Consider the following 15,964-nt stretch of genomic DNA (forward strand, 5'->3'; position numbering starts at 1 on the left):
GACTTTTTGCTAGAGCTGAGTGAGAATCACCAGTAAGGCAAACCTTCCGAAGACTGACATCGCCTTTTTGTCTCCCCCTTATTTTATATGCATATACATAATATATATTTATTATTTACATGTTTCCAGTGTTTTTAAGTCTTGTCTTGTCTATTTGTCAATTGTTTTTGACACGTCCATGACATGTAATTGTGATTGGAAAGCTATTGGCAATTTAAATTAGAAAACACCCATCACAGATTTTTGTTCCTTTTTTCCCCTTTATTACTCACTGCTTTTCTTGCCCCCCCCCCCCCCCCCCATTTTTTTTAATATAAATTTTATGGATTTCTAGACCAGAGTAAGTATGGCTAGAAGATGCATCAGTGAGAGCACTGCATTGTAAAGGGATGAGACATTTATCACAATCTTACTATGAAGTCTTTTAGTGAAAAAGCTATTTAGGGGAGCATGCTTGGGTTCCAGTCACAATCAGTTGTTTTAAGCCAAACAAGACTGAAGAGCTCATTACTAGGCAAACTTTATAAAGAAGCAGAAAGGGGCAAAAATGAAGCACAGGGATGCATCTCTTTGTAAAGTTGGCATGATCTGCAGTTTTTCAAAGGTTGGGTGGTTTTTTTCCTAGTTATATACCTGTTTGTTCTTGTAATGGTGGCATTTTGGTTTTAATTATTATTTGCACTTAAATCCAAACAAATTACCTTCTTTCTTTTGTTGTCTTTTGCATACACAGGTGTTCTGATTAATGATGTGAAAGAATTAGTTTATAAGACCTTTAGAAGTTGCAGACACCCACACTTCCTTAAAACATAGCTGGTTTGGAGGAAGGGAAGAAAGGCTGCTGTGTGTGCAAGTGTGCGTGAGGGAAAGAAAAGAATTTTTTTTTCCTTGGATTTCCTCCATGTGCGTCCAAAATCAGTGGGAGATAGCAACTGATGCATCTAGAAAAATGTCAAAAGGCTTTACTAGATTTTGGGTTTGAAGTGCTTAAATATATCGAAAATCTGCTCCAATAAGATAAGTTACAAGTTCACTGGTTTACAGGCCCCTGGTTAATTATTTTCTTTGTGATATTGGAGAGGATGCCACTGGCTAACTCTAAATGTTTTTTTTGAGGATTGTTGTCAAAAGAATCCATTGACTTCCAGAAATATTACATTGAATACATACTGTTTAACATCCAGTTGTCAAAGTCAATTTTCCATTCCGGAAGTACTACATAGTAAGACATTGAACTTTTATGCCATTTCCTTGGAATTTCTAGTCCATATTTGCAGTTTAATTGAGCAATGATAAGTATTTTCCCAGGTTAATTCTAATATGAAGCTTATCCATCTGAACTAGCTATCAGCTTTGTGCAAACTAAGACTTTGGGTTTTTTTTTTCCTTGCTATCAATTCTCTTTTACACATTTTCAATGCATGTGTTGCAGCTTGGTTTTAGCAGTTGCCTTCTGTGGTATGTACTGTTGGCTGAAATACACAACTTTGGCGAGGTTATCAGGAGGTTAAATTTTTGTACCATGTTATGTAGATACTAGAGGACTACTGTATTAGTCTTTATTTTACTCTGCTTATTTATTGCATGCTTTTTGATTGGAGAGACAGTCAAATGGGTATCTTACTGTTATGGTTTTCTTGAGCTTTTGGTTGCATTTTCTTGGTCCACTTTACAAACCTTCTTCTTTCAAATTGATTGGTTATTTCTTGCACCACAGCCTCCAGTAGTGAAAACAGAGATGGTAACCATTTCAGATGCCACACAGAGAACTGAATTCTCCACTAAAGAAGTTCCAATTGTTCAAACAGAAACTAAAACTATCACCTATGAATCTCCACAGGTACAGTGGCTGGGTTATTACGTTATTTGCAAGTTGATTTTATTCCATTTACTTGCAGATCAAAATAGATAATGTCCAAAAAATGCTTTTCAAAAACCTATACGTTTTTCTAGCATCTAAGATGATACTTTGGCTATGAATTAGGTAAGTGAAATGTTTGTAGACAAAGCAGTATTACTTCTGAAGTTCTAAGTGTTTGGTTTTTTTATATAAGGACTTAGTTGCTGTCTGCAAAGGTATAACTCATTTTTTATTTTGGAAACTTGATTAAAATATCTCATTGCTCCTGAAAGGAACATGTAACTTTGATAATTTTCCCCAAGAATGAGCCACAACAATGGTCTTACATGACTTGGTAAACTTTGATGGTTTCTATTTAGATTTCAGTTCTAACTGAACTCAATAACGTGTTTAGTAAAGAAAAATGCTTTTCTTCTGTGAAAACAAAGCTTTTAAATGCCAAAATACAAAAATATTGTTATTTTTATTTCCTTACAGTTTGATGGCAGTGCTGGTGGCAATGCTGGTGTGCTGCTGAGTGCACAGACAATTACATCAGAGTCAATTTCTACTACCACAACTACACACATCACAAAGGTGAAATATAATAATGTCTCTCTCAAATAAAAACAAAACAAAACAAGCCCTCAAAATAGTCTGATATGAAGTTTCTCACATATCTGCTAATTTATTGAAGAAGACTTGACTTGAAATGGATTGGGTTCATTTCGGGCATGTGTGAGAGTTAATCTTTCTGTACACAGATTTTGAACAGAGAAGTCCTAGTGAATAAGCAGGAATGTATGGGATCAGGACAGGGAAAGGGAGAAAAATATGATTAAGTTTTTTAGTACTTCATATAGGTCTTATTTCTGTGTTTGACAAATGAGTATGTACCTAAATTTTTACAGTTTACATCCTGTCTTCAGTCAGTGATATCTTAGAGAATCTTTTCTGTTATTACATTACAGTTAATATAACTGATTTGTCTGAGGTCCACGGGAGCCCTGCTAATGGCATCAGTTATAAGCGTGAACTGAAGCAATGTTTACTCAACCTTTGTGTTGATGAACCTTGTGCTGCTAGGTTTAGAGCATATGAAAAATGTATCATACCACTAGATTACAAGCATATTTTGGAACTGAATTATTTGTTCTCCATTCCATGCTTGAAAAGAAAAGGAAAAGTTGATGTTAACAGGACCTCACGCCTGTTTCACTCTCATGTAATGTTTCATGCCAGAGTATGTTAGAACTGCCGAAGTGTGATGATGATGGTTGTTGTTATTATTAATTTATGTAAATATTCATAAAATTTTAGATGTGCCCTAACAACACAGTTTTGAACTCTTGTCTTTGAACTCTTCACATAGTTTCCAAGAAAATGACAGAAAGCATTATTTAGGGTAAAGCAAAAGGGAAGAGCGAAGCATAAGGTGTGAGTCTGAGATTTTTTTTCCTCCCCAAGAAGTTTCACGTCATTGCAGAATGGAACAGTAATTCACTGTTCACTGGATATATATTCAATATATATATTCTAAAAATTAAAATACTTTTACGATTGAAAGTTGTTTTCACAGAATGACAGTGGAAGGATGATGTTGGAAAGTTGTCAGATGAAAGTCACACAAAATAAAGTTCAGAATTTAAAGTCTGCATGCTTTGTTATACAGAGTAGTCAACAGGTCCTTTTCAGTTTCCTGTTCCCTTTTGGAATCATTAAGCAACCACCATTTTAGAAAAAAGTCTTTATTCAATAGATTGTGCTACCACAGCTGGGCGGGGGGTGGGGTGGATAGTGTACATTTACTTGTCAAGTTCAGATGTCAAATATAGTGCTGCTTTTTAGAAGGAACCATTAAAGAAAATGGTTTCAGTCTTGTCTGCTACTAGAAAATTCTGGAATTACCATAATGCAGCAGATCCTTATATTTTCTTACTGACTGCTTATTGTCAATTCAAAAGACTCTGAATTTTCTAAACTTTCTATTTTACATCCCAAACTGTTCATTATTGATAAAGAGACCTGCCAAGATAGTTTGAATATTCTAGTGGTGTTCTTAGCAGAGTCATCTTGGATCTTTTCTAATATGGTTAGTGTGTCTTCAGTAGAAGCTTATTCTTTTATCTTTTACAGGCTGATTAAAAAAGAAAAAAAGCATATAAAGTTATTTCTGTGAGACTTTTTCTGTAAGCTAAACTGTTTTAATCATTACAGTAAGAAACGAGGAAACAAGGCACAAAATTATTTCCATCAGCAGTTTGAAATATGTTGAAAATATCTCACTAATGCCTATGAACAACGGAACTGAAAACCAGATCATCTTTTTATTTAATGGCTTATAATTCTTCAGAGACTGAGAAGAGGCCCATGATGGATGGGTTGAAATCAAAGAAAAGCATCCTGGAATGTCCTTGTTGTCAGATTTATATGTTGGAAGAAGCTGGAATTCCAGTTTGTCCGCATATCTAGATCTGTTCAGACTTGGCCTCCAGTAACAGAATGAATTCTCTATTGCTTGGTTTTACCAAGTTTAGCAATTGCTAGAATGTGACTAACTGCATAACTGAAAAATGCAAGGGTGATTTAGCACTGAGAATATTTACTACTAATGGCAACTCAGTCATAGAAATTTATGTGCTTCAGTGCAATAGAAATGAGTGCTTTCTGGCTATATGGAATAACTACAAGAATGTTTCTTCCCTTTTTTGTACCATCTCTAGATGGTAAAAGGTGGAGTATCAGAAACAAGAATTGAGAAGCGCATTGTCATTACTGGAGATGCAGATATTGACCATGATGAGGTATGTAAGCTGTTAATACCATGTGCTTTTTATAGTTCAGTGAGATCTAGGCAGTGTTTCAGAAACCTGAAATAAGAGAAACGTAGAGAGGTCGAATAAGAGGACATAGAAGGACCCTGAGACTGTTAATTGTGGCAAAATTGTTAAGCAGTTGTGTTTTGTGAGTAAGGAGCATTTAGAATATAACTGAAAGAAAACCAGCATTTGTAACTTTGCAGCATAGATCATGTGAATGGATTTCTTATTATTTTTAAAGGGATTGCTTTTTTTGGAAGACACAATTTATTTAGTGCCGCTTTTGCCATTTGGAAGGAAAAGCATTACTAAAATAATCTTATTTTGATACATTAATCTGGATAGATGGGAGTCTCTACTGTGTTGTGTCAGCAACATCGAATACAGCACTCATTTTGACTGAAAGCTTTGAAATACATTAAAGCATCAGCTGCTTAAATTTAAAAAATAGTTTTTTACTTGTATTTATTGAATTATGTATAACAGAAGTAATTGCTGATCTGCTGGAATCTTATGTAAGTACCTTTCACCTCTATCAATACCAAAGCAGTATTTTACGATGTCTCAGAAACTGAGGTTAAAGTCACTTCTATTTGCCCAATTAAGAAGGCTGAATTTAAGCAGTACATGGGAAAATAATTGAGAAATTGTAATTATCTATTTTTTGCAGTGATGATTACACAATTTTTATTGTTTTTCATCTAAGAAACTACAGTAACAAAGTTGATCAACAGTCACTGGGTAATTCAAATAGAAAAGCCTACCTTCTACATAAAGTTGCATTGAATCTAATTCTAACTTTATAAAAGTTAGACAAATCAACGTAACAAGATTTAATTTAACTTCTTAATTGTAATATACTGAGAGCTCTCGGGGAATTTAATCTCACATTTTGATTTACCTCCAGAAAGTGGCTCTTGACAACTTGAATCTCTTCTTGAAACTCATAATTAAATGACAGGGCTGTTCATCATCAGGAATGGCTCTTGTTTGCCTTGTCACACGTTCAGTGCACTTCTGACATCTGGAAAGGTCACACGATACTTTTAGTATACCAGACAATTCTCTAAGCCCTTCTTTGTTATAAGTGGGTAGTGAAGTAAAAAATGAAATTATAAAAAAGGAAGTACAAAATATTATTTCAATCACTGAAGTTTAAAGCAGCAGTGAGCAGCTTTTAAGAGATTTAAAGAAATTTCTACCACTTTTTCTTCAGTGGATGTGGAGCGCTTTAAATGCACAAACTACATGCTGGATGTTTATTCTTTTAGCTCTCTACATCACTAGAACAGTTTTGAACAGGAAAATAGTATTTTATTTTTGAGTTTCAGAATACAAATGCTTGTATTACTTGTAATTTAACAGTTAGAGACTTAAGGTTTTTCATCGTTTATGGTTTGATTATAAACGCTAATTCTTAAATCTCAACAGCCACTTTCTTTTAAATCCTCATTTTACTACAGAGATTGCACTTGGCATATTGTAAAAGATGAACTAATAAAGAATTTTCAGGATTAATACATCAACAAACATCAGTATTGTACCAATGCACACTGTGTGTTCTTCTGTACCTATTTTCTTAATAGGATTTCAAACTCATTATCATATAATATATAAGGTGGCTAATGTTGGTGTTTCCAGTCTCTCTTCAGAGTTAGTTATTTCTTCTCCCACTTACCACCTGTGGCTCGGGAAATTGTCAGTTTTCTAAATTAAGATAATCCTTTTTGTTGCATTATATTTTTTTGGCTCCTTATAGTATATTCAGGGTTTTTCAGTTCTGGTTGATATTAAGGTGAACACTGAGATTACTGTTGTCTCAGAATGCCTTCCAGTTTCTTCTATTTTTTTCTTGTGTTGGGTTCCAACAGTAAATAGCTCTGTGAAATAAGATTTAGATCAGGGGAAGGAACAGAAGGTCCCAGGTGCTTTCTCCCGTTCTGCCTCAGAGGGTGCTCTTCTGTGGTTGACTGTAAAGCCTTGTGTAGAACAGAATAGAACAGAACATTTAAGTTGGAAGGGAGTTACAACAATCATCTAGTGCAACTGCCAGCTGTGTATATTGGTACGTCTCTTAAGAAGATAAAATTTCATAAAATGTGGAAGAGGGATTATGAGAAACTTAATAATACTTGCATTTACGCTTCCCTGAGTTAAGCTAGAGAAGGTTCTCTTAAACTAGTAAAAGGAGAAAATGGAGATTCTGGGGCTAAGGAAGAAATTTCTGTTATGACCTTCTTTCAGAGTTTCAGTACCATAATTATATGTTCCAAATTATCTTTCCATTTTACTCTGGAAACAGAAGGGAACTGTTATTTTTCTGAAGTCTTTTTTTGTGAAGTCTTTATTTGCTAGATCTGTTGCAGAAGCTCAGTATTCTGCGATGTAAGAAAACTTACTGTATCCTGGAATGAGCTAGAAAAGTTACAGAATAACTTTATGGTTATTTGTTACTTTCTGGAAATGTAGGTTAATTTTTAGCATAGTGGATTCTTTCTTTTTTTTTGGTTGTTTTTTTGTGGTTTGGGGTTGATTGGTTTGGGGTTTTTATTGGGTGTTTGGTTGTGGGTTTTTTTACCCCTGAGCCCTCTGAAGTTCAAGACTTTGAAGTTCTGAACAATTATAACCAAAATTTCCAATACTACTCTCTCATTCTCTTGACCCCACATGAATGTCCTTTTGCTGGTGTTGAGTTACATATTTCGAATACATTTGCAGGCCCTGGCACAGGCAATCAAAGAAGCCAAAGAACAGCACCCTGACATGTCTGTCACAAGAGTGGTGGTGCACAAAGAAACTGAACTTGCTGAGGAAGATGAAAAGTAAAATCAAAAATGCCCTGAAGCAAATACTTCAGGTAAGCTTATGTATATAATTAATGTAGGAAAATGAAGCATCAGTTTTCTGTTGCATACTGTAATAAAAGGCTTGAAAAAATATGGAGTGTCTTTGATACGTACTGTGAGTTGAAAGAGGTGCTAACAGTAGGCTGTTAGTGTAAGAATGCTTATCTTAAGTCCAATCTGACATTAATTTTAATTGCAAATTTTCCTGTATATGTCTCCCAGTTTTGTCACAGTGCTCTCTTGGCATTTCCTACCATGTTTGGTCAAGTTGTTTATATTGATGTGAGTTTGGCCGTTTTCTGCAAAATGTGAAGAATGTGTCACATTTTTGTGTTTACATGTACAATTACAGTCCTTGCCTTAAATCTTGCTTGTTTAGTGGGAAGACTATGTGAAGTTCTCAGTAGCAAAAAGGGCACACTTGGGCATTTTAACTTAGTCAGCTAATTCTTGATCCTAAGCACAATGAAATAATTAACCTCTTATCATATTCCCAGGCAAGGAGGTAAATGCACTGCAAACTCAAGTTTTAAAGCCTCTTAGCAGTTGAAAGCAGTATTTGAAGGAATGTCAGTTTCAGGCCCTCATTTCTAGAAATAAAAAAACTAAAAACAAACACACACACACACACACTTTACTTGATGTATTCAATAGATAGATCAGAATGAACACTGAATAAATTTGCTGTTGCACTGGTTATAGGCTTATGTCTTAAAGCTCAATAACTATTCGGATGTATAAAGCTTCAGATTTCTTTTGCTTGTCACACTGATTGATGTCATGAAACTGAAACTTCAGATTTTTCAAACTTGATGTTTTTTTTAACTGTAGATTCATATTGAAGGAAAAGGCTTCATTTGGAATGGTTAAATAACAATGGGAGAGATTAAAAAATAAATAGTTTAAAAAGCAATGTTTCAAGTCTTTGTTGGGAGACATCTTAGTTTCTGCTGATGAGTGTATTTGGCTAAAGAGCAGAGGTGCTACTGGCACATTTTGAGAGGGAGAACTGGTTTTAGTACAAATTTAAGCTTTTAATATGCATTTTGCTCAATGTTAATGTAGGGGGAGAAAAGGTAAAAGAAACACATTTTCTATTTTTTAAAGAAATGAGAGTTGCCATGATTCTTATTTCCTTGGTTCAGTAATTTATACAACGGTGGTTGCAGCCCATGTAAAAAAGACTTCTAGGTCCTGTACAGGCATGCATTCCCTTAGTATCAATGAAGTTTTTTACCAAAGGTAAGATACCTGTCATAAATTTCATCCTGCAGCTTCAGGAGGCTTCTAGATATTATGGAATCATACAACCACAGAATGGTTTGGGTTGGAAGGGACCTTAAAGATCATCTAGTTCCAACCCCCCTGACATGGGCAGGGACACCTTCCACTAGAGCAGGTTGCTCAAAGCCCCATCCAGCCTGGCCTGGAACACTGCCAGGGATGGGGCGTCCACAGCTCCTCTGGGAAACCCCTTCCAGCGCCTCACCAGCCTCACAGTGAAGAATTTCTTCCTAGTTATGTAAGTTTATAAATTACCTTTTAGCCAGTTTCCTCTGAAATTGCTGAGAAACTAATGCTGGAAGTCTTACATCACAGTGGAGCTAAGTTTGAGCTGCCCCCTGAAAAAGTCTTCAGTTTTGGTCAGATTGTGTGCTTGAAAGTGGAATGAGTAACTTTTGCTTACAACTGTACAAGCCAGGAAAACAACATGGATCAATTTTGGAAGTGCTAGGTCAACACTCACCTGGATATTAATAACTGATACTTTTAAAATTTATTTAACATGTAATGTTATAAACTGTAGAAATAACAAAGGGGAGATTGTTTACGAGGGTGGATTGAGGAAATGTAACAAAAATTAGGGACTCTGCACAAATCTCAGTGTATTTTTTCACTGTACCTTTATTTCACTGTTCCATTGGATTTGTTTTGTAGCTTTGTTGCTTAGTGACACTGAAAATGGGTATAGCATATATGCTTCAGCTTTGTTTTTAAATCACATAAGAGGGCATGGAATTCTACTGAATTGTGAGGTAGGGAAGTGTGGATGAGTCCTTACATCGCATAAACGCTCCAGAAGGGCTTGGAAAGATCCACATCTCTTTTGAGAGAGCTTTTAGTTTGTAGCAAGGAGAATGCCTGCGGTTTCGGTAATTTCTCTGGTCCCTTGGTACACAACAACATTAAACACGTACGCTCAAACCATCCTTCTCGTATTTTCAGCATTTACATAGCAGAATCTAGGGCAGAAAGATACACTGTGACAGCAGAACAGATCATTTTGATTTGCAAGGATTTGCTAGTATAATATGCGCTACCATCACATTTTTCATTTATTATTAATGAGTATGAATTTAAAGGTCTTGGGAGCAGGGATTGCCTCTTCTGTTATATTTGTGCAGAGTGTGCCCGTTTCTTCGTGCTACCTTAATCCAGAAAAATATCTTTCAAATTGATCTTCAACATAATCTATCCCATATATATAATTCCATCTTTCTTAAAGGGACTGTGTCCTGGGAGGAAGAAACAATCTTAGCAGGTTTGCACCACATTTCTGTATTAGTGACCAGCTGTAAAGTTGATTCTGTTCCTTCATCAAATGTTTAACTATGTAAAGATTTTATTCAGAAAAAACAATCAAATAATTCTGCTGAGGGTGTTTTTTCTGAGAAATATGTATGTTGTGGAATGTTGTTTGCAATATATCGGAGTGTCAGATGTTATGTGAGTTTGCCGATTGCTTTATAGCTCTTGGTCTGAAATGCTTGTGAGAGAGTTAAAGAGGACTAACATGAAGACGTTTCACCACGCTGCTCTTGTATTTGAGATCTGGTGACTTTGCTAATGCCTTATAGTTAAACATGAAGGAAAAAGTTTAGCTGTCTATACACAGGCCACCTGAAGTGCCTTGAATATCTGTCTGCAGCTTGGACCATCAAAGGCAGGAGTCCTCAAACTACAGCCTGCGGGCTGGATACGGCCCCCCAGGGTCCTCAATCCAGCCCCCGGTATTTACAGAACCCCCTCCCCCCCCGCCGGGGGTTGGGGGGGGGAAACCAAGCATCCACAGATGGCTGCCTGACACTGCATCCGCGTGCCGACCCCTGGTTAAACAGTTTGAGGACCCCTGATCAAGGACCTATGCCCTCCTGTATCAGCGAGGGGCAGGTGGGACTGCAGAAACAGCTCTAGGCAGCTGTGTCTGGGCAATGGATTCATGCCATGGATTTTGATTAGTTGTTTCTAAGGTGATGAAAGCTCTGCCCTGATGACTATGGTACCATTGTTTTTGCAGACTTTTTTTCTCTAAATTAAAGTGAGACACATTACACTCTGATTCTGAAGGATTAATTGAACAATTGAACTTATTTTTTTATTTATGCACTAGACTGTGGTTTAAAATTTTCAGTAAACTGTGCAAGAGTTGACTTTTAAAATACCGTGATAATTCTGGGGAGGGAATAAATACACTAAAACAAGGAAAACACTGACAGAAACTGAATTACTATTTACCTCGTGATCGAAGGGGGCTTCAGTTAATGGAACATGTTTTTAGGAAATAACCTTCCCCCAAAATACCTATATGGAAAAAAAGACTTCTTGACTCTGATGATGTGACAGTCACGTAGTATCCATTATGAAAGCTTATGTAATCTTCCCCCTCCTTTTTCTTCCAGAAGTAAAAATGATACTGACCGTGATCGTGACCATGAAGAACTGTAATCATTCCAAGTCATCACTACTTTACCGAATTCACCAAGATTAGCAATGATGACCAGATGTTCAAGACTTAAATGCCAATGCCAAACTCCGTTTTAACATCTTTGGTCTATATTCCCTTACAATCTTTCTTGTTTATTTTTATAACCACTTCTTAACAATCTTAGATATTTTTTTTTTTACATGAAGTTTTAGAGGGTGTGATCTTCTTTTGCACAAATACTTGTACTTCTGAAGCTGATTCTTAATTGTATGAAAGTGGACAAGAAAAGAAGTCTGGAAAGTATTGTTCACTGGAACTGGTGGTAATTGTGCAGAAAGGGAGATCTTTACTAATTTAGATATAGTTTTTTCAAAATATCTCAAGTGAAATCTCTTACAGGAGTAATTTACAGATTATTTTTTTCAGATTATTCAGGTAAATATATGGTATCACATAACAAAGATTTTTATAAATATACAACATTTCCTAAAATTTGAAAAAATATATTTCTTTGGATACATTTTATACTGATATCTCTGTAACTCTTTCTGTTCTAAGGGTCTCCTCTCTGTGGAGCAGAGATGGTGTAGCAGTCTATAGAGGAGAAGGAGTTGCAGACAGATTTCTTCTGACTGAGCACTGTGTTCTTTGTGCACTTTGGTGCCAATGCTCAACTTTTTGCAGACGTTTTGCTGTCTGCAGCATTCCAGATAAGGAAAGAAGGAAGAACAAAATGTCTTTCTTGTCTTCCAACAAGAGATGATCTAGGCAGCTTAAAACCTTAGTGCTTTTTTTCTTACTGTGTCCCAACTTCAACACTTCCATAATTTGAACACATGTAGGATGCTTGCTTTCTATTAAACCTCACTGTCTCCATGTTAAAACTGACTTTTCTGTTATTGAGAAGGTATATGTTTCAGATGCTTCATCTAAGGGTTATCGCAGGTTTTTAGGATACTGAGTGAAAGTGTTCAGTGGACTCCATTCATGAAGTAATAAGACAGTACCATCATTTGAGACTGCCATTGAAAAAACCTGTTAATTATTTTGGATTTTATTTTTATTTTGTTCTCATGGGGGGGTTGTATGTTTGTGGGGGTTTTTTTTGCTGTCAACTCTGTGTATAGTTAAAAAGCCAAATTAGATTTATAGCAGCTTGAAGTTGTATTAAGTGGTATTTTGCTTTCTGTAATTCTGTTATAAAATAAAGTTGTTTATTCTCGGTATGACTTTTGGCACTCAGACATAAACTTGGAAGATACTTAAAGTGAGCAAATCACTTATGAGAAGTGCAGTTCTAGAGGCCACAGGACCTTGAAAAGCAGGGATTAATACAAGTAGTCTCCAGGGTTACCAGAAGGGTGGCTCAATTGCCTGGCTCCTAATACTGATACTAAAGACATCTTTAGACATCTTCCAAAGCATCCTGGTTTCTGTGGTTCAAAGAGCAAATCTTCAGATGCCAAAATAGACAAGATTTGGACAGCACAGCGCAAGTTAAAATGCCCCTCAGTCTGGAAGTAGTCATGGAGTTAGGATGTGCTATGGTCTTCAAGTAACAGAACAAATCACGACGTTCTTTTTCACTTCTGAGTGATATATTTTTGGTGCTATCCTCAGTTTAGATTGCTGCCATCTGTCAGCATGCTTGCTTAACAGAAATTCATATTAGTTTCGGCTTCATAGAATTTGGGTAACACAAGACAACAGTAACCAAGATACTGATTTCTGTCTGCATAGAGGCATTCTCAACTCCATCCCGTGTTACCCAGAAAGATACCAGATAAAAATCTTACTTGCTTATCTTCAAAAACAGAGACATTCTGCCTTTCAAAAGGGGATAGAGGACCTCACCCAGCTTAATAACTTAAGAACACTGCCACAACACTGTGCATGAGTAAGGAGGTTGTCAAGGAAGTGGCAAGTTTGGGATATGTTAGTGGAGGTCAAAATAGAGGTACATGCATTTAGGGAGATGTCTTAATAGGTATTTCATGCAAAAGTGTGTAAGAAGCAGCTCTATAAAATCTTTTAGGTATTTCTGATATGGGTGTAGTATTAGTTGCAGAACTTGTTTGATGGGGCGGGGGAAAGAGTGTTGCTTCAATTCCTTACTGATTTGGATGTTTCTGATATGTTAGACACTAGATCAATATTGAGTTTTATTGCAATTGTATTTAATTCTAAAAACTGCAAATATAATGTTCTTGAAAATAATATTACTTCTGCTGAGAGCTGTATTTCTTCAAATACTAGTCAGAACCTTTTGTCAGGGAAAAATTAATAGTGCTTTCAGGTTAGCATAGCTTGTGCATAGCTATCACTTCAATTGATTACACATGTGCTAATTAAACAAACATTGTCATGCAGAAAAACATAAGCCCTAAGTGTGATCAGTCCTAAAACCAGGCAAGTTTTTACAGATTCTGGTTATATGTAATTATTCAAACGTTCTGTAATATTGTGCAATTCTGATGAGTTTTCATTGTTACTTTTTTTTTTTTTTTTTTTTTACATTATGTATCTGTAACAAAAACTGCAACATGCAGCAGTTGTTCTCAAGGCACTTCACAAGCTGGCTTTATAATAAATAGGCAATTTTCAAATACAATTACAATCTCATTTAATAAGAAGATATTCCAGTAATTAATTCTGCTTAAATGATTAGAAAAGTGAGTGATGTGGATCCTACACAAAAATACTTAATACGTCTTTCTTTTTAATCATGATTACCTAAGGATTCATAATAATGTTGGAATTGTTTTACAGATTGTTTCCTAGATTAAGGTTTCATAAAGGACAAACAAGCAACTCTGGTGACAGACTTAAAAAATATTTCTTTTTCAAAGTAATGAGCAACTACAATGCAAAATGTTTCTTGAAGTATTCTACTTGACGACTCAGGCTAAGTGGCAGCTTTTGGTTTGGCCACAGTAGAACTGAAATAGATGGAATAAAATAAATGAAATACTATGACAGAGGTCAGAGTTTGAGAGATTTAATAGTGACCAGAACAACAAGTAACCGTACCCTTGGCCAGGATGCAGTGGAAGCTTCCTTGCTTTTAGGCACGTTAACCATGGAAGTGGGCCTCTTGGAGCAGTTGGTGTCCTGCACTGTTAACCTGACTGTACTTCTGGAAGGTTTGAAACTATTTTGACTTTCAGGCTGCTCAGTTGTTTGGGGTTTTTATATACTGCACTTGGGTTAGAAATATTAGTATGAATTACAAGCATTAGAAATACTGCTGATACCTGTAAGTGTTAAATTACTCTGGCATGAAGCAAATCCTACAAGCGTTTTTGGAGGTAAGTATCTATGAATGGCCATAGTGGGCCAGGCTCAGTGACTAACGCTCCCAGATTCATGCCTCTGAAGCCACTGGTAGTTGCCTAGAGGGGTGTGCAAGAATAAGTGCTGTCTGGAAAGTAGTACTTTCCCAAATATTCTTCCACTTTTCAGCAATTTTCAAAGATCAGTCTTTCATATTTATTGGCCTCTGTGGATTTTTGGCTAACTCCTTTTTAAAAAATCCATCTGGCAGGCATTTTCACTATTCCATGTGTCTTAAGGAAAAAACACCTTTCTTTTCTTGTACCTGCGTCTGCAAGCTTCATTTGATAGCACCAGTGCAGATATTAGAAGAGGCACCTAACAGTAATTCTCTTAAGTCATTCCCCAGCCAAAAGCTGTTCCACAATTCTTTATCATTCTTATCATCTTTCTCTGCACCTTTCCTACTTAAGTGTTGAGACTTTATATTCTGTTCTGGAAAGTGAGAAGGAAGCAATCATTGATAGGCAGGAAGGTTTTAAACAGGTTTCCTGGTTGTAGATGGATTGGAACCCTGGCTGGGTATTATTGCTGGTGACAGGAAGACAGATGACTCCTTAGTGATAACAATAATTGAAGACAAGTTATTTCCTTGCAATCACTGTTTTCATATATGTTTAGAAAGAGTTTTTAAAATTTATCTAGACAAAGGCTTAGTTCTATGGTGTTATTTAAATATATATTTTTTGCTTTGTGAAGGAATTATGCAAGATACCATGGTACAATTCATGCTAATGGCATGAAAACAGAGGTATTCCTTGACATTATTCATTAATAGAACTGAAAACAGCAAGGCCTGAGGATTTTCATTACCTGTTACTGAGTCTTGAACATCAGATCCTCCTACATCTTGGCAAGTACGGCTCAGTAAGTAGTTGTGTCAAAGGCATCCAGAGTATCTATATGGTGTCGTCTTTGGAATCCATACCACCATTTTACAGTAAAGTGCTGTTAAAGAATGATATCGCTTTTCAACATTTTAAATCTCTCTATTCTCAGTCATTTTGTGAAATCAACAAAATCAGTTTTATGCTGTGGCAAGCCTTGCTGAACTTCAGTTCTCTATCTTTACATGTGGCCCAGGCCAATCTTTTCTTGGGTGGTGGTGGAATGGGTGTTTGGAACTGAGGGGGGAGGATGTCAGAAGGTGTTATAATTCTGACAGTATCCAAGATCACCACTTTTCTGTTGGCAGCACTTCCTTAAATGTAAAAAGTCAAATCTCTGCAGCAGCTATCTAACTTCCCTGCAAAGGATTGTGTAGATTGTAGTTAATAAAAGAAGAGGAAAGAATATATTACAGAAAGTATTTTAAAGTTTTCTTAAAAGATATCAATATCACAGAAGTTCATGTACTCAGGTAAACGATAATTTCAATGGTGTGGCTGAAGAACACACACTTTCTCTTCAAAGCTGCTGT

General features: G+C 36.1%; 1 protein-coding gene across 18 annotated transcripts in view; it reads left to right on the forward strand.

Annotated features, from left to right (window-relative positions):
* The window catches only part of EPB41L2 (erythrocyte membrane protein band 4.1 like 2), a 122,219-nt gene extending 109,782 nt beyond the window's left edge, over positions 1–12,437 (forward strand). For all 18 annotated transcript variants that reach the window (XM_080390380.1, XM_080390387.1, XM_080390396.1 and 15 more), the window contains 5 exons: positions 1,718–1,840; positions 2,339–2,437; positions 4,564–4,644; positions 7,378–7,516; positions 11,186–12,437. In XM_080390380.1, the coding sequence (XP_080246506.1) occupies positions 1,718–1,840; positions 2,339–2,437; positions 4,564–4,644; positions 7,378–7,485 (411 nt within the window). In that variant the 3' untranslated portion in view covers positions 7,486–7,516; positions 11,186–12,437. The remainder of the gene's footprint in view (positions 1–1,717; positions 1,841–2,338; positions 2,438–4,563; positions 4,645–7,377; positions 7,517–11,185) is intronic.
* The last annotated feature ends 3,527 nt before the right edge of the window (positions 12,438–15,964 follow it).

The sequence above is a fragment of the Falco punctatus genome, assembly GCF_963210335.1.
Source record: "Falco punctatus genome assembly, chromosome: 5".
In the NCBI taxonomy this organism is placed as follows: Eukaryota; Metazoa; Chordata; class Aves; order Falconiformes; family Falconidae; genus Falco; species Falco punctatus.